Source organism: Petaurus breviceps, unplaced genomic scaffold, assembly GCF_028583685.1.
Source record: "Petaurus breviceps papuanus isolate PSGF00001 unplaced genomic scaffold, PetGlider_PUasm1.0 138, whole genome shotgun sequence".
NCBI lineage: Eukaryota > Metazoa > Chordata > Mammalia > Diprotodontia > Petauridae > Petaurus > Petaurus breviceps.
In genome coordinates, this window is record NW_027185694.1 from 32232006 (window position 1) to 32254408 (window position 22403).

Below are 22403 nucleotides of genomic sequence, written 5' to 3' on the forward strand. Positions count from 1 at the left end.
AACACTCTGACTTGAAGAGTCTCGCGTGGGGAAGCGAAAGTTTATTCCTTCCCCCTCCCGCACACCACAACATCCGGAGGAGCGCACGGAGGGGTGGGTAGGCGGCTACCAGCGGAAGCGTGGGTGTCACGGAGGCCGCGCCCGTAAAGCCAACGCCGCGTCTCCATAGCAACAGTGTCGCTCCTTCTTCCCTTCCTCTGCAAATTCTCCTTCAGGTGTCCAGGAAGCCGGAAACGGAAGTGCGTAAACAGCGCGGCCCCTTGGAGGGGGGGCCTCGCTGGAGAGGCTTCTTGGCGTTGACCAATGGGGAAGTCTCTTTTATTTTGGTCCCGCCCCCTCCCGCTGTAGGAGCGCGCCAGGTACAGGGTCTAATATTTGGGGACCGCGGTGGACCCGGGACGGGATCTGTGGGTTGGCAGTGCAGGGAGGTGGGGCTACCGGCGGGAGTTTCTAGATTGCGGGGCGGGAAGCGCTTGGTGGCAAGAAACTGGGAGTCGCCGAGCTCTGGAGTTCCCCAATCAGAATTCGAATCTGGGGCCTGCTGTGCTGGGGAAGGGAGGGCGGGTACGTAGTAGGCTCTTAATAAATGTTCCTTGACGGATCCATTGTGTGTAGAAGCCCCTGCGGCCATAGACGGCGCCTGGTCCCTACCCCTGGAAGGCACTATAGGTATCAGCTAGAATTAGTTCGCGACCCATTTCTCAGAGGAGGAAACCAAGGCCTATTGAGGTGGGCATACGGATTCAGGGCAGAGCTGGGCCCAGGATACAGGCCTGCGTGTCCGACAGTCCCACGATACCACCCTATGTGGCCTCCCCATTTCCCTCCCTTTTCTCTGTAAAGTCCACCTGGATAGGTTTTAAGTTGCTGGACGTTCCTCATCCACATTTCAGGAGATAACCGTGATGGTAGTCCCAGTCAAGTATTGGCATTTCCTTTCCTGAGACTTAGAGGAATGACAGTTGGAGAAAGAGACGAGAAAGGGACATTCTCCAGGTAGAAAGGAAATAGGGATAAAGCCGGGTCAGGATAAAGTTCAGGGTCCCTTCCAGTTTTAATTGTTTATTATTTATCATTTTAGCCCATTGAAATTCTTTTTTTGTGGGGGGAGAATTGGGGTTAAGTGACTTGCCCAAGGTCACAAGGCTAGTTTTTGTGTTAAGTGTCTGAGGCTGGATTTGAACTCAGGTCCTCCTGACTCCAGGGCTCTATTCACTGTGCCCACCTAGCTGCCTCATGAAATTCTTTTAAATACCTGTAGTGTTCAAGGTGTGGTTGGGGGATATAAAGATAACATTACATCTAGATTCTGCCATTAGGAACTGCCAAGTAAGGGGAAGATGCATGTAACTGATACAAATTAGAAAATGATTAATACACAGGAGAAGATAAATTGCTTAAATGAGGTCAGGGTCTTACCTAACTTTGTATCTCACCCACTGTCTAGCATGGAACCTTGCAAGTAAGTAAATGTTGATTCAGCTGAGTAAACATGAAGGAAGGGTCACTTGTAGTTGGGATCAGGGAAAGTGTCTTGGATAAAGTGGCCCTTGAACTGGTTTTTGAAGGAGAAGAATGATGTTACTAGACAGAAATTGAGCTGGGTATGTGAAATGGAGGCAGAGAGCTGGTAGGATGAGAAATGGGACTGATCACTGGTTTAAACCAGAATGCACAGAGGAAGTACTCTTATGCTACAAAGGGAGATTATAGCTTGGTTTTGGAGGGCCTTGTGTATTTGGTATTTGCAGTTTATTATAGAGACCTTGGGGAACCCTTATATGTTTCTGATCATGGAAATGAAGATGTTTTGATATGTGGATCAGGTAGATTACTGTGGTAGCCTTAGAGTATACTGTTCTTCAGGAGGAAGAGAAAGGAGTCCAGGAGATAGAGAAAGATCAGTCAGAGGTAGGAAGAGGACTGGGAGGGAGAGAACAGTCTTTTGAAAGACAAGGAAAGAAAGTATGAAAGGAGGAGTGAGTGATTAATAATGTCAGATGCTTCAAAGATATCTAGGAGGGGCCTGAGATAAATGATAGATTGGAGAAGGGAAGGACTAGAGGTATGATTAATATGGTAAATAGTGTAGGTGAGAGGTTATCAGGTCATGAATAAGGATGAGAAAGGAGAGACAAACATGAGGGAAATTTCAGATGTAGGATTGAGCTAGTGTTTAGTACAATGCCTGGCACATAATAGATGTTTAATAAATGCTTGTGGACTTGATTGAATTTGGTAACTCATTGTGAGTGAAGTGAGGGAAAAGTCTAGAATAACTTAGAAGTTTCAGTTTGGGTGACTGAGAAAATTGGGATACTATTGACAGAAGTGGGAAACCAGCAGGAGGGGGGCAGGTTTTGAGGGAAAGTGGATAAGGGGCATCTTGTATTTTGGATCATGGCAGGATATCCAAGTAGAGATGTCCAGAAGGGAGTTGGAAATGTGTGCGATAAAGAGCTATGCAGGAGTTACCTGTTTTAACTAATTATTTTTAAATTCTGGGTACTGAAGTTATTTCTTAACATGGTATTAAGGAAGACTAAGGTTTGTGGAAGTGAAGGGATTACAGTAAACAGATGCTTTGGGGAAGAGGAGAGAAAGAAGGCCTAAGGCCAAACATAAGCAAAGCCCTTAAGATATCATGACAGAGTATTAAAAATAGCAGGGACTTTAGGGATTATCTAGTTCAAGTCTTTCATTTTATGAAGGAGGAAATTGAAGTCATGAAGTGATTTGCCCAAGGTCATAGAAGAAGGCAAGCATATTCAATTCCTACTGAAATGAAGGATGAGCTGAAGTCATATGGGCATAAATCTCATAGACTCAAATTGTTACACCTAGAAAGGACCTTAGAGAGTCACCTGTCCAACCCCATCATTTTACAAGAAGAGAGACAGATGTCCAGATTTAATGTCAGAGCAGGGACTAGAACCCTTATCACCTGATTCTTAGGTTAGTGCCATTTCAGCAAGGTTGTTAAATTTAGATCTGTGATATGGCCAAGGTTCACTCAGGCACACTGGCCTTTCCCAGAGATTGGTCCCTGGTCTTATGACTTGGGATGAGCACCTGAATGGGAAGGGTGCTTCTTAGTAGTTCCTCGGTGTGCTGTCACTCCGAGCTCACCCTTACAACCCAACAGTCTCTTTTAGGACAATAGTGCCTTGGGCCTGCTTCAGTCTGTGGTGGAATGGAATGCAGGCAATTGAAGGCCTATACATTTACTATGCTCACTTACCCTCTCCCATCCCTTCACTTAAGAGCCTTGGCCACTGACAGGTAATGAGGGGATGTGCTTGCTAGGCATCTCTTCTTATCCATAAGCTAGGTCAAAATTTGTTTTTGTTAAGTGGTAGCCTCTATCTTCCCCTTTCCTATGGTAAGATGTTTATCCTGTCTTCCTCTTATCCTCTTCTCTCCTAATCCGTTACCAGATTTGCCCCTCTTCTCCATTGTCTTCCTTAGAAGAATACAATTAATATCAGTGGTCTCTTCATTTCTGACATCAGTCACGCCACCCTCATTTCAGCTCTGGAGATAATTGAAGCTGTAGGGGTGTAGGACTTTGTTATGGGAGAGTATATGGATTACACAAGAAGAGAGGACAGAATTTTGGGGTATACCATTCTTAGAGAGGAAGAGAAACTAGCCAAGGAGATTGAGAAGAATCAGTCAGAGGTAGGAAGAAAACTGTGAGGGAGGGAGCAGTCCTGTGAAAGACAAGGGAAAGAAGAGTGGATGATTAATAAGGTCAAATGCTGCAAGATGTCTAGGAGAGGCCTGAAAAAAGGCAGCTATTAGTAACTTGGAAAGAACCATGTTATAAAATAGAGAAGGTAGAGACAAAAGAGCTGAGGGTTGAATAACAAATGGGTAGTGAGTAAGTGGAAGCAGAGAGTATAGATTAGACTGCTTTCTACAAATTTAGCAATGATAGAGAGGAGAGAAATTGGATGATAACTTAAAGGGGTAGCAAATTCAAGGGGGAGATTTTTTTTCCTTTTAAGGATAAGGAAAAGCTGAGCATATTGGTTTGTATAGGGCAAGGAACTTTAAGAAGGGAGAGATTGAAAACAAACTGGAGCAAGGCTCTAGAAAAGGAATTCTTTACCTGGGGTCTGTTAACCTATTAAAATTTTTTCTTTCGATGATTTTATTTTAATATAATTGGTTGCCTTTGTAGTGCTATCTATTTTTTAATGCATTAAAAAACATTCTGAGAAGTGATCAGTAGGTTTTACAAGACTGCCAAAGGGGTCCATGATGCAACAAAGGGTTATGAACCTCTGGTCTAGAAGAGATGGGTGGGGATGGTTTTGAATGAAATAATAGGTGGAAATTGAGTAGAGGTGGATTTAAGAAAAAAAGATTTGTAGAAGCTGAATCAGGCATGAAGTCATAGAATGTAAGAGCTGGAGAGTTCTCTCATTTGACAGTTAAAGTAACAGGACCAGAAAAATAAAGTGATTTGCTCATTGATCACACAGTAAGATATTGGCAGAATTAGAATGAGAGCCCAGTCTTCCAACTCACAGTTCAGGACTCTTTCTATTATACCATGCTGCCTGTCGCTAATAGATATACCAGGAGATACTCAGATTTATTCCCTGGGCTTCCCTAGTCTCCACACTGCTATATATTACTGATTAGGAGCTATGTCACTACATCGTTTTACATTAAGCAGTGCATCCATTTAATGTCAGGATAATAGCCTATGTAATATTTGTATTAGAATGATTTGCCCTCTTTTTCCTATACCCAACACATAGCTTGGTAGCCTCCCTTTATACCAGGTAATGCAGAGGGGTGGAAAAAAAATGAATCTCATAGGGTATTCTAAGTAGAGGGCATGTGACCTGTTCCAAAATATTTCAATAAAATAGAAAAACATTCCCCTATAAAAAAAGGCACTTAACTGTTCTGAGACATTTAACAGACTTGAGTCTGTTTACTCCTCACTTGGTCATTTTATCATAGGAACCAAAGAACAAATGAGTTTTGTGGAGGGTGAATGGAGAAGGATCATCATTATTCTGATTGTACTATTCCTAAAGTATTTATTCTTAATTGAGTAGTAGCAGTGCTCGATATCTGAGGGGTTTCTGAATTAGACATGATCCTTATCCAGTAGATTTGTGAATTGAACAGATATAAGATGAAAACCTGGGAAAAGGATGGAAGTAATCACTAACATTTTTATAAGAAGTTTAATGTTTACAAAGTGCTTTCCTCACAGCAGTCCTGAGAGCTAAGTAGGACAAGTATTATCATCCTCATTTTACTGATCCCCAGAAAGGTCAAAGGTCAGTCAGTGTTGGAACTGGGATATGAATCACAGATACTAAATTCAAAGCTCTTTTGAATTTTGAAATGCTGCCATGATCTAGTGGTCTCAAGTATTCATCAACACTAAATTTGTTTTGGTTCTCTTTGAGGGTCTGGGCAGATCTAGGGTATCATTTAGGAAAAATAAAAATGGCAAGTTTATTAAATGGTTCCTTTTGCTTTCACGAAAGTGTCTACTTAACTTTGGTTGGATAGATTTGACCTGCAAAATTCCATTTCTATAACTTCAAACTGGATATGCCTTATCTTGCAACAACAAAAGTGTGTGTTGGTAATGCCTACATGACAAGCATGGAGAATTGACATTTCTTTAAGAGAGAAGGGGATTAAAGGGTGATGTGTTAGGCTTCAGAGTTCTGTTCTTTTGGGAAAAGGCTTTGTTGACTTGTTAACTTTGTTACTTGGATATTTATATGGATCTGTGTTCTCACAGATGTGAGTATTCCCTCCAGAAACGCAGATTGCAGCCCATTCATGCCTTCTTGGTTCTGTCCTCAAATAAATCCTCTATAGAGCCTAGCCTCAGTTCTCTGGAGGGTTTCGGGGGGGGGGGGTATCTGTCATTCTGTGCCTATCAGTACGTTTGTTCTGTTATTTTTTTCTCACTATATTATCAGCTTTTGTCCATTGACAACCATACATTTCCATGGACACACTTTGTATTCCATTTGTTGCATAAAGTCACCAAACGCAGTATGCTGCAGCTCACCCTCATTATATGTATTTATTATATGTATCTCCACTGCCTCATGGGCACCTGCAATTTTGTTTTTTAAGAGAAAGTGATGTTTGATGATTTGCCACCATAAGCATCACCATAAGCATTGTGTGTGTGTGTTGTTGTTGTTATGTGGGGAATTTTTTGGTCAGGGAAGAAGCTTGGACATTGAAAGTATGGTACACTTTTACAAATGCTATCCAATCCCATAGAATCAGAGAACTTCAGAGTTGGGGGTGACCTTATTGGCAATCCATAGCCTAGTTCGTAGCTGAAAAATAATTTCTTTACAACATATCTGACAAGCAGACTTTTAATCTTTGCTAAATAATAGAGGGGAACCCCTTCTCCTTCTCTTCTTCTGGGTCCAGCCTGTTGTCCATCTGCAGTACTTGTCCGTGGCATATTAATTGATGGACTAACTTGACCTGCCCATTGCAATAATTGTATATAGTACATACACATGTAAATTATATAGTTTGATAAACTCTATGTCATAGTCTAGACACTGGGCCTCAGTTTCCTCATCTATAAAATAATATATTGGATTAGATGATCTCTAAGGTTCCTTCCAGCTCAAAATCTATCCTTTCTTTAAACTCCAGGTAATAAGAATAATAAAAACAATATTGACAGGATAGCATTGTTATAGTTATATGAAAAACTAGGAGAGAGAGTGGTAGTTATAAGCAAGAATCTGAATCAGAGAGGTCAAATGAATTACTTACAATCATGCAGCTTGTCAGCATCAGAATCTGGACTAGGACTTATGATGCTCTACTCCACTATTATTTCCATTAAAGTAGGCTGCCTTTCCTTACTTGAATTCAAACTCGTGCTATGGTGATCACAATTTTAATCTAAAACCTGGAGAGCCCAGATGTAAATCACTTCTGTGAGAAACTATTTATGTAAGAGCTATTTCTTATCATACTTCTAGAGCAAGAATTCTTAACTTGGGGTCAATAGACCACAATGGGGCTATGGATAGATTTCAGGGAATCTTTGAACTTGGATGGGGAAAAAATTGCTCCTTTATTTTCTCTAACATATAACTGAAATTTGGCATTTCTTTCAGTTATTTCAAAGTATTATTGTCAGAAGGGGTCAATAGAATTCACCAGACTGCCAAAGGGACCCATGATACAAAAAAAGTTAAGTACACCTGATCAAGACCAACCTCATTGAGGAAACTGAGGTCCAGAAAGTCTGACTTCTAAAGTGAGACAGCTGATAATAGCAGATCCTTCCCCAAAATGCTAAAGGGTCTGTGACACAATTGAGATTAAGAACATCTGATTTAGAGCCAAGAAAGGACCCTAGAGGTCAGCTGGTCCAGTCCTCTGTGACTTAGCTATGTAAGGTGTAAGTGCCTGAAGCCATATTTGAACCCAGATCCTCTGATTTCAAATCCATTTGCCCTATTATTTCTACTCTGTTGTGGTACTTCTGCCACAGCCTTTACTATGCCACTTTTACGCTGTGGTTTCTTCACAGAATGGAGATGAATGACGTAGGTTCTCAAAGGTTATGGACCCAATGATAGACTGTTATCTAAAGACTAGCCTAAGTTTGGGGAAGCTGATTACCATGTTAGATTGCTACAAGTCAATGAATATGTTTTGGCCACAATGACTCATGAAGATTGTCTTCTGAGGCATGGAGGTGTTACAGTCTGTGCTGGTGGAGGTACATGAATGAAATAACATAATGAAACTATTCTTTGTATTTCTTAATATGCTAGGTATTGTGGGAATGGAGACAAAGACTGAGTCCCTAACCTCTTGGAGCTTAAATCAGTAGAGAGATAAGACATTTACACAAATCATTATAATACAAGGTATAATGTGCAGTATTCAGGGACGAGTGATCATTCTGGCTGGGGGGAGTATGGAAGATTTCTTGGAGGAGTTGGTAATTGAGCTGACCTTTTTGGGGAGTTAGAAGGGTCAAACTAGGGCTTATTAGAAGTGAGACAAATTTTAAGTAACTTAAAACTTACCCTCTCTTTCTGCAGTTTTAGAACCATGCCACCCTGAAATTACAATTTTTGAAAAAAATATCAAAAATTATCTGGGGAAATAAGTACAAAATGGGAAGATGCTGAGGTCCTTTAGAACATGATTAAAGCATCACATTTTATCTTCTTAACTTCTAGGACACCTTTGAAACAATGTTTTGTCTTTGCCCCAAGGTGGCTAATACTCACCCATCTCTTTTGCACTTCCAAGCAGAGTATAGTATCACCATGGCCAGCCGCATGACTGATAGCCATCGTCGATTCCTCCAGGTACTGATGTCTAATGGAATAATAGACGCAGCTGAGGCAAGACGGCTACATAGATTTTTCTGTGAGCAGCATAAAGGTGAGTATGATTCTTTGGAAGTCTTGGACGTAACAGTAGGGTGGTAATTAATAACTAGTTAAATTTTGGACAGTGACGGTTCTTGAGCAGGGCAGGGACATGATAAATGTACGTTGCGGAGATAGTTTGTGCATAATGTTCAGAAGGGATTAGAAGGGGAGAGATCTAAGCAGCCATTGAAGAAGTTTAGGTATGACATCGTAAAGGAATGAACAAGGACATTGGAAGCCAGAAAGGAAGGGAGGAAACAGGTGAAATAAATATTTTATGGAGGGAGGATTTGATGACTTATGGGATTTATGAGAGGAGGAAGAAGAAAGAGATGAAGAGGATTCCAAGGTTCTGAGCTTGAGATCCTTGGGAGACTGGTTATGCCATTGATAGAGATAAGGAAGCCTGGAAGAGGAAAAGGTTTAAGAGTAAAAGACTGACAAAGAATCATTGGCTTAACTTTTCAAGTAAGTGTATATTGATCATACAGAATGTGCAGACTCTGGAGACAAGATAAAGAAAACACAACCTCTACTGTTGGGGGAGTGATTCCCCTGCAACAGATCCCGGTGACTAGCCCCACGGCCCTCTCACTTACCCATCCTGGGTCTTCGGTCGTCACCGGCCCCTCACGGGGAAAAACACCAGACAGAAGGCGGAGGAATGAAGCGGGGTGGTTTATTCTTCTGCGATTACATGGTAAGCCCGCGAGCTCTTTCACGCGAGAGCTTATATACCAAATCTAAGCCAATCACAACGCAGTCTTACATTTATGGCCTTATATGGTACCAAATCTAAGCCAATCACAACGCAGTCTTACATTTATGGCCTTATACGGTAATCCCAATATCAAGCTTATACATATTCATTCAAAGCAACCCTGGCACCACCCATAAACCCCTCTCCCTCCCCCATCAATTCCCCCTTTTTCTTTAACAAAGCAAAATGTAATCCTATAAGCCTAAAGGACCAATGGCCCTCAGCAGCTACTGACGATACAGGCGGCTAAGCTTCTTACCCGAGAGACCACGAAGCGAACCAACTGCCACTCAGGGGTCCTATGCCAAGGACTCTGACGTGCGGTGCGGGGGCCTCTGGCTTAGGTCACCTCCATTTCACTCGAGGCTTACCCGTCCTAGGACACCGACACCCTGGGTCCTGTCTTAGGCGGCCGAGGAGGGAGGAGTTGCCCGTCATGGAGTCACCCCCGTCTTACCCCAGGTGTCACACGTCCTCCATGGCCTGGAACCATACCTGAGGATCTCCCCCATCTTGGAGGGTTAAAAGTGCCTGTTGGGTCAGAAGCATGTAGCCATCCTGACGTCGCCGTAGCTTACAGACGCAATACAGAAGCAGAATAATCACAAGAGCAAACACCACGGTGGAGGAGGTTAAGCCTCCCCACTGTGAGAACCAGGATGTAACATCATGCAGCCACCTAGACAGTCCGGAGAGAACGGCAGGATCGACAGAGGTGGAATCCACCACTGCAATAGCCAGTCTTAATTGTCTTATCTGTTGTTCGTATTCGGCGGACCAATTGCCCAGGAGGAGAGCGGAAAGTTGACGGGACAGGTTAGCTGCTCTAGTAAAATTCTCATACAAAACGGGAGTAACGCATAAACCAGGCATACACAGAGTACACCCAACTTGGGCTACCTCCCAGAGGATGTCAACCTCCTCCTGAATCAGGTCCACCCTCTGATTCAGAAGCATCATTCCGGTATACAGGTGCCCATTTAATTCCCTCTTGGGCTGTCAAGGCCATTGTAATGGAGGCGCTCAGATTGGCGACCGCCGTCGCAGCCGGCACAGCATAGGCCAAACTGGCGGCTGCTGCAGCAGCCGCAGCGGCAGCAACGGCAATGGCGGCAATAATGGCAGCAGAAATGCCGAAGTCTCTTTTGGGCCTTAACTGCAAAGCAGAGTTGGTAACGTTAAGTGGCCAGGGAACCCACCGTGGGAGGCGGAGGACAACTGCCAATGGGAACGCTTGAGCATTCCAGCAGGAAGAATAGAAACAGTTGCCCTCGCATCGGAAAAGGGACTCATTGTGTCCCGTCCGATTGGAAACCAAAAACAGAAAGGGTTGCCAAACAGACAGGCGTGGGTGGTACCTGTACGTGCTTGACGGGCTCTGACATATTAAAATCGAAGGGGTCCATTTTTGTCCATGTACCATTTCCCCACCCCATGACCCCACCCAGCAGCATAGCCATGGGGCGCAAATCCAAACAAGCGCCCACCTCCCCACAGAGTAACCACAAGTCAAAAGGGTTTGCAGTGACCCCAGGATCTTCATACTGAAGATGACGCGAGTTCGTATCGGAGGTAACAGTGGACATAAGAGGTTTAGCATCTTGGCAAGTCCAGTTGGTTGCCACACCCGCAGTAACATTAGCAGAAGGGATGGGAGGGGAAAAGGTAAAAAGCGGGTGCACAGGGACAGCTGCGGGTGACTGGCACTCCGTCCAGGGCCAAAAATCCTTGTGGCGGGAGGGCCGACAGCGAGGCTGGGCGCTGGGCTGGGGCCGCCACTCCCCTCCGCCCTCTCCACAAAGGAGACCACTGTTATCCTTCGCTCTAATCATTGTGCGGGCCGGCCAAAGTCCTCTCAATAGGGAGCCGTTCACCCTCTTGCTTGTAAAGTTGAGGCGGTCAGACCACACAGCCTCTTGAGGAAACAGCCCGACACATGGTGACAGTTCCGGATTGACTGTGGGTGTGATTTGAAAACATAACGTCCCATTGAGTGATATTGTCCTGTTATCTAGCACCGGCCGGGTGTCGTCGTTGAAGTGCAGAACAGGGAGCTTAAGGGTGTTGTTAACTGTAAATAGACGAGGAAAAACTTGTGCCGAAGAAGTCACAGGCATGGGTCTCGGGAAGGTGGAAAGCAGTCCCCACCGTAGTTCCGTCACGGCATTCTCAGCGAGGAGACCCAGGATGAGGAGGGTGAGTCGACAATCTGGAAGACAAAAAAACAAGGACTCTCCTCACCCCCCAACCTGTCGGGGTGGTGCCTTAATCAAGATCCCTAACTTTGTGAAGGGGCACCCATTGCTGTACCGCTGTTGGGTCATTATTTGGAAAAAAGGAAAGGTGGCCGGGCCTTCTTCTAACCACTTTTACAGGGCCGTGCCATTGGCCCCCCCGATCCTGCCACATTACCCTGGAACCGGGCAGTGCCCGGCTAGGTGCGGGGAGGGTCAATGGAGAAGAGGTGGTGTTCTCACCGGAGGTGCTCCAGAACCTCATGGCGGCAGTGGTGCCGTCATCTCTAACTTGCAGGAAATTTAAGGTAAAGACAACCTGGGCCAACTCTTGACGAGTGACCGACCGACATATTCCCCCTTTCTGTTTAAACAGGGCGGTCTTAAGTGTACGGTTTGCCCGCTCGACAAGGGCTTGCCCGGTAGGGTTGTAAGGGAGGCCTGTAGCATGTTGAATAGAAAATTCAGTACAGAACAAGGCAAAAGCCTTGGAAGTATATGCCGGGCCATTATCGGTCTTTAAGGCTAATGGCACTCCTAAGATAGAAATCATTTCATAGAGATGGGCAATAACAGCCCTGGCTGACTCACTGGGCTGCAGGGAAGCAAAAACAAAAGATGAGAAGGTATCAACACAAACATGGATAAACTTAGGGCCGAGATGTGTCACATCCATTTGCCATAGCTCATTAGGGGCAGGGCCTCGGGGATTGAATGCGTCCTCCCTAATGCGAGGGCGGAAGGGGGCACATACAGTGCATGACCGAACAATAAGTCTGGCCTCGCTCTTCGGCACACCATAAAGAGCCCTAAGAGACCGAGCTGAGATATGGAACTTAGCATGTGCCAACTGTGCAGGGGAATCTGTCGGAGGGGGAAGACTAACTGCGTGGAGGGCCTGGTCCGCTTGTGCATTCCCAGAGAAAATGGGACCCACAGAAGTAATGTGTGACCGAACATGCAGCACATAAAGAGGCTGGCGCCTAAGACGAAGTTGCTCTTGAACCTCTTGAAGAAGCCTCAAGACCGCAGTGCGCGGAGAAATATACAAGGAAGGGAGGCGGGGCAGCATGAGGGCGCAATATTGGCTGTCTGTAATCAAATTAAAAGGAACATCAGCATATAGCCGAAGGGCTTGTTGCACAGCAAACAGCTCATTCTTTTGGGTGGATGTGTATGGAGTATTGAAAAGCCAGGTGTGGGGAACACTCGGATCATGAACCACTGCGCGGCGGTCCTTTGTAGCATCAGTAAAAACATTAGGGCCCTGCACGGGCACGCCAGAAACCACCGGTATAGGGGGTCTCAGCTCCAAAGAGGCAAACATACGGAGCAAAGCAGGGCGAGAGACCTTACAAGTCCTCACCGAAGTCAGAAGGGTCGCCCAGGACAAGGACTCCTGGGCTAGACTCGTGGCAAGCTCCGGGGAAATGGAGCAATTCAAAGCAAAGTCGCACCCAAATAGGCAACGACAACGATGTAAAACCTGAAGGGCAAAAAGGCAATAAGCCTCCCATTTATCCACCAGGGACGCCTTACTCACCTTTGGATATAACCATTCTAGACATCCTTGCTTTTGGAACAGGCAACCCCACTGCGGGCCGCTGTCACTCAGTACTTGGAAATAAACTGGAGAGCCGGGAATGTAACGAGTCAAGGTGGTCTGGGCCCTTTTCAGAACCTCCTCGACTGCCTGAACCGCTTCTGGGGTCCAGCTCCTAGGGGAACTCAGCGAAGAGTCCCCTCGGAGTAGCTCATACAACGGTTGCATCACACTGGTAGGCAAGGGGACTGTGGCTCTAATCCATTGGAAGGCGCCAACCAGCCTCTGGAAGTCATTCAAGGTCTTATAAGCACTCAATTTGATAGGAGGCAAGGTCCTTTGAACAGTACTAGCGGTAATCCTGTGTCCCAAATACTCATGGGGGGGGGTGCCTTTGTACCTTCTCGGGAGCTATGACAAAATTCTGTTGAGCTAATGTCTGCATCAGGAAGGAAAGGCACTCCTGCACCCTTCCACCAGTGGGGCCTGCTACAAGAATATCATCCATGTAATGGATAATTATTAACTCTTTGTATTGATCCCTAATCGGCTCCAAGATCTGGGCGACATAGAACTGGCAGAGGGTAGGGCTATTAGCCATTCCTTGGGGCAGAACCTTAAACTGAAACCTCTTAGAGGGAGCCTGAAAATTTATGGAGGGTACAGAAAAGGCAAACTTCTCCCTGTCCCCAGGGTGTAGGGGAATGCTGTAAAAGCAGTCCTGGATATCAATGACTGCAATATGCCAATTTTGGGGGATAGCTACGGGCATAGGCAAGCCAGGCTGTAATGAGCCCATCGGGAGCAAACAGGCATTTATAGCTCTAAGGTCTACGAGCATTCTCCATTTTCCTGACTTCTTCTTAATGACAAAAACTGGGGAATTATATGGGCTAAAGGAGGGTTCAATCCTATCATCCTGCAGAAGGGAGCCAACAATTTCCTGTAAAGCAGCGAGCTTCTCGGCATTTAGGGGCCACTGTTCAACCCAGACCGGGCGGTTATTCGTCCAGGTCAGTTTTGGGGCGAAGCTCAAATCGAGTGTGGCCCCTATCCATTTCCCGGCAAGTTGTCCGGGGTCACCAAGGATAGATGCATCTGTGAAAGGACATCCCTTCCCCACAAAGCATACGGTAGGTCGGGGAGACACAAGGGATTGAACCTGCCTTCGTTGTCATCCACCGACCACGAGAGAGCACGTGCTGATCTCTGCGCCCTCTTGCTTCCCCCCACCCCCTGGACCGGGATAGATGCAATCATCAGGGGCCACTCCTTCCGCCACTGGCCCTGGTTTATAACCGAACAATCAGCTCCTGTATCGATGATTCCTAGGATTGGGAAATGTTCGACTTGGACTGTCAGGGTGGGACGGTTCAAGGTGATGGATCGGGCCCAATGCAATTGGCAAGAGTGCTCGGATGAGGGAGCAAAGGGAAATGCCTTACCAATTATCTGATCAGTCTGAGCGGAAACAGGGTACGGGTGGGGATTAGACAGGGTTATGGCTGTCTCCTGATTTTCTACCACTTGCGTAGGTATCACAAAATCAGAGAAACCCTCAAGGCCGGTCACTACGGCTGGGTAGAAAGGCAAATGGGCAGGGACTGATATCGCCTCTCCAGGGGGAAGGTTAAAGGTGGAGGGCTGTTTTCCGGGAGAGGCCTTAACTCTAACAAACTGAGGATAATTGCTGCCTAACGAGGATGGGGGAGGGGCCCTGCGGCTGGGCCCCTCCACCCGCCGTTTCCCTGCGGCTGAGACCTGGGAGAGGCCCCGGCCTCCAAAGGGGCTTGTTCGTGTCCCTGTTTGTTTTTGGAGCGACAAAACCTCGCAATGTGGCCAATGCGTCCACAAGTAAAACACTTAGGAGGTGTCCCTCTGGTGGTGGCTTTGCACTGGGCCTTATAATGGCCGTATTGACCACATTGAAAACAAGCCTGCTTGCTGGGTCCTTTCTGGGCCGACGAGCTGAGTTGTTGTATAGCCGCCATGAGGCTCTGTTCCCTTTCTGTATTCGAGACTGTCAATTTTTCCAGCGCCTGTACAAGCTGTCGATCCCTATCCTGGGCAGTGCAAACCAACTGTGCAATCGGATTTTCCGGGGGCAGGTCCATTAACTTGTCTATGACATCCTCCAAGGGGGCCTCCGACGGCAGGGATGCCACCGCAGCTGCCTCCCTTGAGCGCAGGCCTTCCTTAACCAATTGCTTAATGAGTATGTCCATTCCAGGGTCGCTACCTAGGGTCCTATGGACTGTCTCCTGAACTTGGTTAACAAAGGAAAGGGGCGTCTGATCAGGTCTTTGTTTCAGTCCAACCAATTTAGGGCCCCCTATCGTACCCTTGGCAGAAACCTTTTCCCAGGCAGCTATGTGTGCGGCTTTGACATCATCCAATTCTAACTGCCCATAGGCTGCCTGCACGGCCGGGTTGGAAAAATGGCCAGTGCCACAAATCAAGTGCTCAGTGTCTTGAGGGGGCCTACCAGGTCTAAGTCGGGCCAAATGCCGGGCCTCCCTCTTTACTTGTGCCTGGAAGGCAAGATGCATAGCAGGGTCTAGACAAGACATAGCTAGCTCGTCAAAATCCCCTGGGGTCCAGGGGTGAGCGGTCACCAGGTTCATGAGTAGCCTCCTAACATAGGGTGAAGAAGGGCCATACTTAGTCACTGCCTCTTTGAACTCTTTCAGTGTCTTATATGGGATGGGAGAATGAGTACGCTGACCCGTAAGGGGATCAGTCAAAATGGGATAGACATCCCAAGAAGCGAAGTCCACCTCCGCGCCCGCCTCCGCCGCCATACGGAGGCTCCGCCTTATTAACCCCTCTCCCTCACTGATATTCGCCTCTCGCCCTTCCACATAATGAGGAGGCGGGGGCAGAGGGCAGGGAGGGGCGGCATATGCGGAACTAGCAGCGGAAGGCGGGGCAGGACAGCAAGTGCCTGGCAGACAGGAGGTGCCTGGTGGCAGGGCGGGGGTAAAGGGCGCGGAAGTGGGGAGCATGCCCCCTGCGTCCGTTTCCCCTTTGTTCCCCTGTCTCTCCTTCCTCCCCCAACGCGAGGGAGTGTCTTTCCGGGTCCTCCTTCTCTCCCTCTGTCCCTGGGCACCATCTTGGCACTCATCTGCCTCTTCTGAACTGCTAGCGGAACTACCCGCCGCTCGGGTTCGTCACCACGGCTCTTAAGTCCTCCCACGGATATTGACGGGAGCCCCCTGGGTCCTTCAATTCCTTATTCTTCCCGCTATCTGACTCTGAATCTGACCCGGCTAATGAGGAGCCCACCTGTGTGGCCAAGGACCGGGAGGCGGCAATCGGGGAAGGATTCAATGCCGCGTCCACTATCTTAAAGACTGAAAAATCGGTGGGTGTCAGCGAACCGGGGCAGCCATTCTCAAAAGCTGCCATCTGATGCCCTACAACCTTCCATCTATCGGCCTGTATGCCGACATGTCTGACCCATGGACATATGTCCCAGATCTTGTCTATAAACTCCCTACAGGTCTTTATGGGGATTTTTGCCCCTCTTTGGGCGCAGAGCTTGTAAAGTTGCGCCGCTATCACCCCCTTTTCCTCCGGCCTAAATACAGGGATACTATGCCCTGTCCCCATCCTGTCCTCTTCCCGAGACTGCAGTGGCCTCGAGGCTGCCTGGCGACTGGAGCAGACCAGCTGCGTCCAGCAGGCCGTCCGCTAGCTAGTCGCCCCGAAAGTTTCAGGTTCAAGCCCCACGTTGGGCGCCAAATCTGTTGGGGGAGTGATTACCCTGCAACAGATCCCGGCGACTAGCCCCACGGCCCTCTCACTTACCCATCCTGGGTCTTCGGTCGTCACCGGCCCCTCACAGGGAAAAACACCAGACAGAAGGCGGAGGAATGAAGCGGGGTGGTTTATTCTTCTGCGATTACATGGTAAGCCCGCGAGCTCTTTCACGCGAGAGCTTATATACCAAATCTAAGCCAATCACAACGCAGTCTTACATTTATGGCCTTATATGGTACCAAATCTAAGCCAATCACAACGCAGTCTTACATTTATGGCCTTATACGGTAATCCCAATATCAAGCTTATACATATTCATTCAAAGCAACCCTGGCACCACCCATAAACCCCTCCCCCTCCCCCATCACTCTACTTTAAAACTTTCACTGTTTTCTTTACTCATTAAAGTCTACCTTCTGACCTTGTCATTCTGCCATAACTGCTGTCTCTGACGTTGCCAGGGATCTTCTTATTGCTTAGTCTAATGGCCTTTGCTTCATTCTCATTATTCTTGGCCTCTCCACAGCCGCTGACAGTGTTGTGCCCCCTCTTCTCTTTGCTGTTCTCCCTTTTCTAGGTTTACTATCTCTTGGTGATTCTCTTCTCTAATTGTTCCTTCACAGTATATCCTTTGCTGTATCATCATATAAATCATACTTGCTAATCATGGGTGTTGCACAGGGCTATTTCCTGGGCCCTCTTCTCTTTTCCCTCTATCCTATTTCCCGCAGGCATCTCATAAGCGCCCGTGGATTCAATTATCTTTATGCAGATGGTTGTCATGTCTGCTTATCTAACCCCAAGCTCTCTGGTGACCTCCAGTCTTATGTCTCCATCTGTCTATTGAGCCTCTCGAACTAGATGTCTCATAGATATCTTAACTTAACATGTCTAAAACCAAATTCATCATCTTTTCCCCAAACCCCTTTCCTCTGTGTAATGACATTCCTGTTACTGTTGAGAGCACCACTATCTTCTGTTTACCCAGCCACATAATCTAGGTGTCACCCTGGACTCCTCCTTTTCCCCCCACCATTCCAGCCTGTTGCCAAGGCCTATCAATCATACCTTTGTGATCTGTATTGCATTCCCCTCCTTTTCTCTCCTGACTCACCATCCTAGCACAGACCCTCATCACCTCATACCTAGACAGTTACAACAGCCTTCTGGTTGGTCTCCCTTCCACAAATCTTTCCCCACTCCTTTCCATTGCTCCATTCAGCTATCAAGTGATCTTTCGGAAGTACAGGTCTGACCACAGCCATGTTACTGACTTGGTTACCTTCTACTCAAAAGACTCCAATGACTCCCTGTCACTTCCAGAATCAAACATAAAAATTCTCTGTTTGGCATTCAAAGCACTTCATGGCTCCTTTCCTCGCCCCATCCTTCCAGTTCTCTTCCACCTTACGACCTTCCCTCCCTCCACCAGCCCATACTCTGTGGTCTGATGACCCTGACTCCCTTGCTGTTCCTTGAGCAAGTCATTCATCTCCTGACTCTGGCCATCTCCGCTGCCCATTCTGCCTTCTGGCTTCCCTGGCTTCCTTCCAGTTCCAGCCACAATGTTCTCTTCTGCAGGAAGCCTTTTGGGATCCCCCTCAGCTCCTGAGTATATCTTGTTGGTGTTAGACGGCTGCCAGCTCCTTGAGAGCAGGGACTGTCTTTGCTTTTCTTTGTATCCTCAACACTTAGCACAATGCCTGGTACACAGTAGGCACTTAATATATGTTTATTGACTGACTGATAGACTCTAGGATCTATAGTTTAATAGAGTTTTTTTCTTTAAAGAACATTTTAATTCTGATCTCTTTCCCCCATCTTGAGCTCTTCTTTTGGTAATCCTTCCTATTGAGCTCCAAATTGAAAGTGTAAGATGTGAGCCTCAGTGTTGTGGGGGAGTTTAACAACCCAGGAGGAAACCAATTGATGACACTGCTAAGTCTAAAAGTATTTTTGCTTTCATTTAACCTTTGAAGTTATGATCTAATTCAGGAAAGTCCTCTAAAACTTGTCTTTGGGTTGATTTATTCATATTTTTTCTTTCCATATTGGAGCACTAGGAAGAAGTTAGAATGACTAGGGAGCAGACTTTACAAATATGTTTTTTCTCTTTTGTTTCAACAAAAAACCTGTTCTCTGTGCTCAGCTCTTAGTGTGAAGCATTTGATAAACTGGAGAAATGCTATTTAAAGTGAAGCCAACACTGAGCAAAACCAGTTTTGTTAATTTTTTACTCTTTGAAGATATGTCCAAAATATGTCCCTTTTACAAACTGGAAAACCTCTTCAGTTTCTGAGAGGAATTTGAAAGAAAGAAGAGAAATTGAAACTATAAATTATTCTTACAGAAATGATGGCCTTCCCTAGAGTAAAAATGCCACCTACTGTGTAGTGTGATTTTGGATCTCCTTTCTCTTTTGTCTTGTTTTCTACTTTGGAAACATACCCCCACTCTTTCTGACACGTCATGTGAATTTTTTTTTTCTTGGCTATTACCATATCTCATTAATGGTATTTTTGTCTCTGCTTATTTTCCATTCTTCAAAGTGATAGAGAAATTATCAAATGCTTTTTTGTCTTCTGGGGACCATACTAAACACTAGAGATAACAAATATAAGCAATTAAGATAGTTCCTGTCTTTGAGGAGCTTACATTCTCTCTCTCCTTTTTTTTTTTTGCTTTTTGGAGGGCAATTTGGGGTTAAATGACTTGCCCAAGGTCACATGGCTAGTTTTTGTGTTAAGTATCTGAGGCCAGATTTGAACTCAGGTCCTTCTGACTCCAGGGAGGGTTCTCTATTCACTGTGCCACCTAGCTGCCCCAGGAACTTACATTCTCATAAAGGAAGACAACCCATGAAAGGGATCTGGAAGATGGTGTTAGTGGAGGGTGTATATGTGGTTACATGGTATAGAGATGACAGGGGAGAGACATTGTAGAGGACCATGTTAGAACAAGATGAGTCAAAAGCTGACCTATCAGAGCCTGACTTTCCAAGGTCAGAGTCCAAGATTCTGATGGGAGGGAGATTAAGATGATAAGGAGCCATGTAGGCAGCATGGTGCAGAGATGGGAAGTTCATCTGATGGCAGATGATTCTTATGGTACTGATCATGTCTCTTCCTCTATACCAACCCTTCCATGGTTTCCATTTACTTACCAAATAAAGTCCATACTTCCTAACTTGATATTTAAGGACTTATATGATCTGACACAATCCTGTGTCTCCTCCTGTCTCCTAATACTCCCCTTCATGTTCTCAATGCCTCATGAAGAATGAACTATTTGTTTTTGGAAGGGATACTAGCCTCCATCTATTCCAACTTGTACCTAAGCTAGAATTCTCTTGATAGCATATTCAATAAATTGTATTCGGCCTTGGCTTGGAGACTTTCCATGAATGGGAGTTCACTAACCACCCCAGGCAGATCATTTTACTTTTGGATAGTACCAACTGTTAAGAAAGGTTTTTTTTTTAAATATCAAGATTATATCGCCTATTTATAGTTTCCACTGATTGCTCCTTTTAGTTTGTGGAACCAAGAAGAACAAATCTAATCTTGTTTGATAGCTCTTCAGATACCTCAAGACAGTGACCCTGCTCACTATTCATCTTTAAAAATTTTTTTTCTTTTTTGTTATGAACTTAATAGATATTATAAACACATACATTTCAAAAGAAAATTAGAAAAAAAAGGAATTGTATATTCAATCATAAGCTTCCATTATAGTGTTTTAGAGTTTGTCTTAAATTTGGCAGTGCAGTCGTAAAATTCCCTGTTTATTTGTGTCCCCTTCTAAACTTTTTTTTGTTTTCTTTTGTGTTTTCAAAATATTTTATTGATGCTCTTTTTTTTTTTTGTATCTCTTGTTACTACTTACAAGCACTCCTCCATGCCCTGTGTCCCCCATAGAACAAATAGAAGCCACCTCTTGTGATAAATAAGTATAGTTAATGAAAACAACATAGTGACCAAAGGTGGGGAACTTGTGGCCTTGAGGCCATGCGTGGACTTCTAGGTCCTCAAGTCTGGCTCTTTGATTGAATCCTTTGGATTCAGTCAAAGGGCCCCATGTGGCCTCAAGGCCGCAGGTTCCCCACCCCTGATATTTATCATATTTGAAAACATGTCTCAGGGGAAGTGCCAGGATGGTGGAGTAAAAGCAGGAACTTGCCAGAGCTCTCCCAAATTCCCTTCCAAACAACTTTAAAATAACTCCTCGAAACGAATTCTGGAGCCACAGAACCAACAAAAGGTTGGGGTGAAAAATTTTCTAGCCCAAGACAACTTAGAAGGTCGGCAGGAAAGGTCTGTCACATTGAGGTGAGAGTGGAGTACAGTTTAGCACAGGCCATGTCCTGGCAAGCCAGCAGCATGCCATGGGATGACTGAATCTGCAGTGGTGGCTTCTGGAGCTCTCAGCCCACAGATAGTAAGAGGCTGGACAAGTGGTCAGAAGGAGATTACAGGGGAACCTTTGTTGGCATTGAGGGCAGGACTATGTTGCCTTGCCCATATACACTTCTGGGTCTTAGTCCCAGGGCAAAGAGGAGCGCTAGCAGGAACAGGAACGCTGGTTGCAGTTCCAAGTAGAGAATAGTATCTGTGGTCGCTCACAGACTAGAGCACAGGCCAGGAGAGCAGTGACCACACCTCTCCTTAGATCATACCACCTTGGAACTGAAAACTTATGGACTCTTAGAACTGACTCTGAAAATAGCAGCACAAAAAACCCTAAAGCTTGGCATAATGTCCCCTCCATCCCAGGAACAGAACCCAACTTTAATATAAAGTTAAAAGTCAAGAAATACTCTGGAAAAATGAGCAAACAACCCCAAAAAGAAACCAATTGTAGAAAATTATTATGGTGACAGGGATGATCAAAACACCAACTCAGAAGACAACGAAATAAAAATAGCTGCATCCAAAGCCTCAAAGGAAAATATGAATTGGCCTCAGAGCATGGAAAAGCTCAAAAAAGGATTTTAAAAATCAAGTAAGAGAGGTAGAGGAAAAATTGGGATGCGTTAAAACCATGAAAAAAAGAGTCAGAATCTTGGTAAAGGAGCACCAAACACCCAAAAAATAAACAGCTTCGAAACCAGAATAGGCCAAATGGTAACAGAGGCACAAATATTCACAGAAGAGAAGAATTTAAAAAATAGAATTGGCCAAATGGAAAAGGAAGTACAAAAGCTCACTGAACAAAAGAATACCTTAAAAATTAGAATTGGGTGAGTGTCTTTAAGACATTAAGACACAATAAAACAAAATTAAAAGGATGAAAAAATAGATGAAAATGTCAAATATCTCATTGGAAAATAGATCAAGGAGTGATAATTTTAGAATTATTGGACTACCTAAACAAAAAAGAGTCATTATCTTTCATGAAATTATCAAGGAAAACTGCCCCAAATATCCTAGAACAAGGAGGTAAAATAGCCATCAAAAGAAACTACATTTTGCCTCCTGAAAGAGATCCCAAAATGAAAACTCCTTGGAATATTATAGATAAATTCCAGAGTTCCTATGTCAAGGAGAACATATTACAAGTAGCCAGAAAGAAAAAACTCAAATATTGTGGATTTACATCTGGGATTACACATGATTTAGCAGCTTCTACATTAAAGTATTGGAGGGAGGCTTGGAATGTAATATTCCCGAAGACAAAGGAGC

At 45.3% G+C, this 22403-nt stretch overlaps 1 protein-coding gene and 1 long non-coding RNA gene across 3 annotated transcripts in view; both read left to right on the forward strand.

Annotated features, from left to right (window-relative positions):
• Positions 1 to 235: 235 nt before the first annotated feature.
• The window catches only part of NSMCE1 (NSE1 homolog, SMC5-SMC6 complex component), an 80165-nt gene continuing 57997 nt past the window's right edge, over positions 236 to 22403 (forward strand). The window contains exons 1-2 of one of the 2 annotated variants that reach the window (XM_069064265.1): positions 236 to 359; positions 8299 to 8433. In XM_069064265.1, the coding sequence (XP_068920366.1) occupies positions 8316 to 8433 (118 nt within the window). In that variant the 5' untranslated portion in view covers positions 236 to 359; positions 8299 to 8315. The remainder of the gene's footprint in view (positions 360 to 8298; positions 8434 to 22403) is intronic. The other variant, XM_069064261.1, reaches the window with a different exon arrangement.
• LOC138143096 (uncharacterized) lies at positions 16879 to 21817 on the forward strand. The gene is made up of 2 exons (XR_011163607.1): positions 16879 to 20704; positions 20819 to 21817. It is a non-coding gene; the product is annotated as an uncharacterized lncRNA (long non-coding RNA).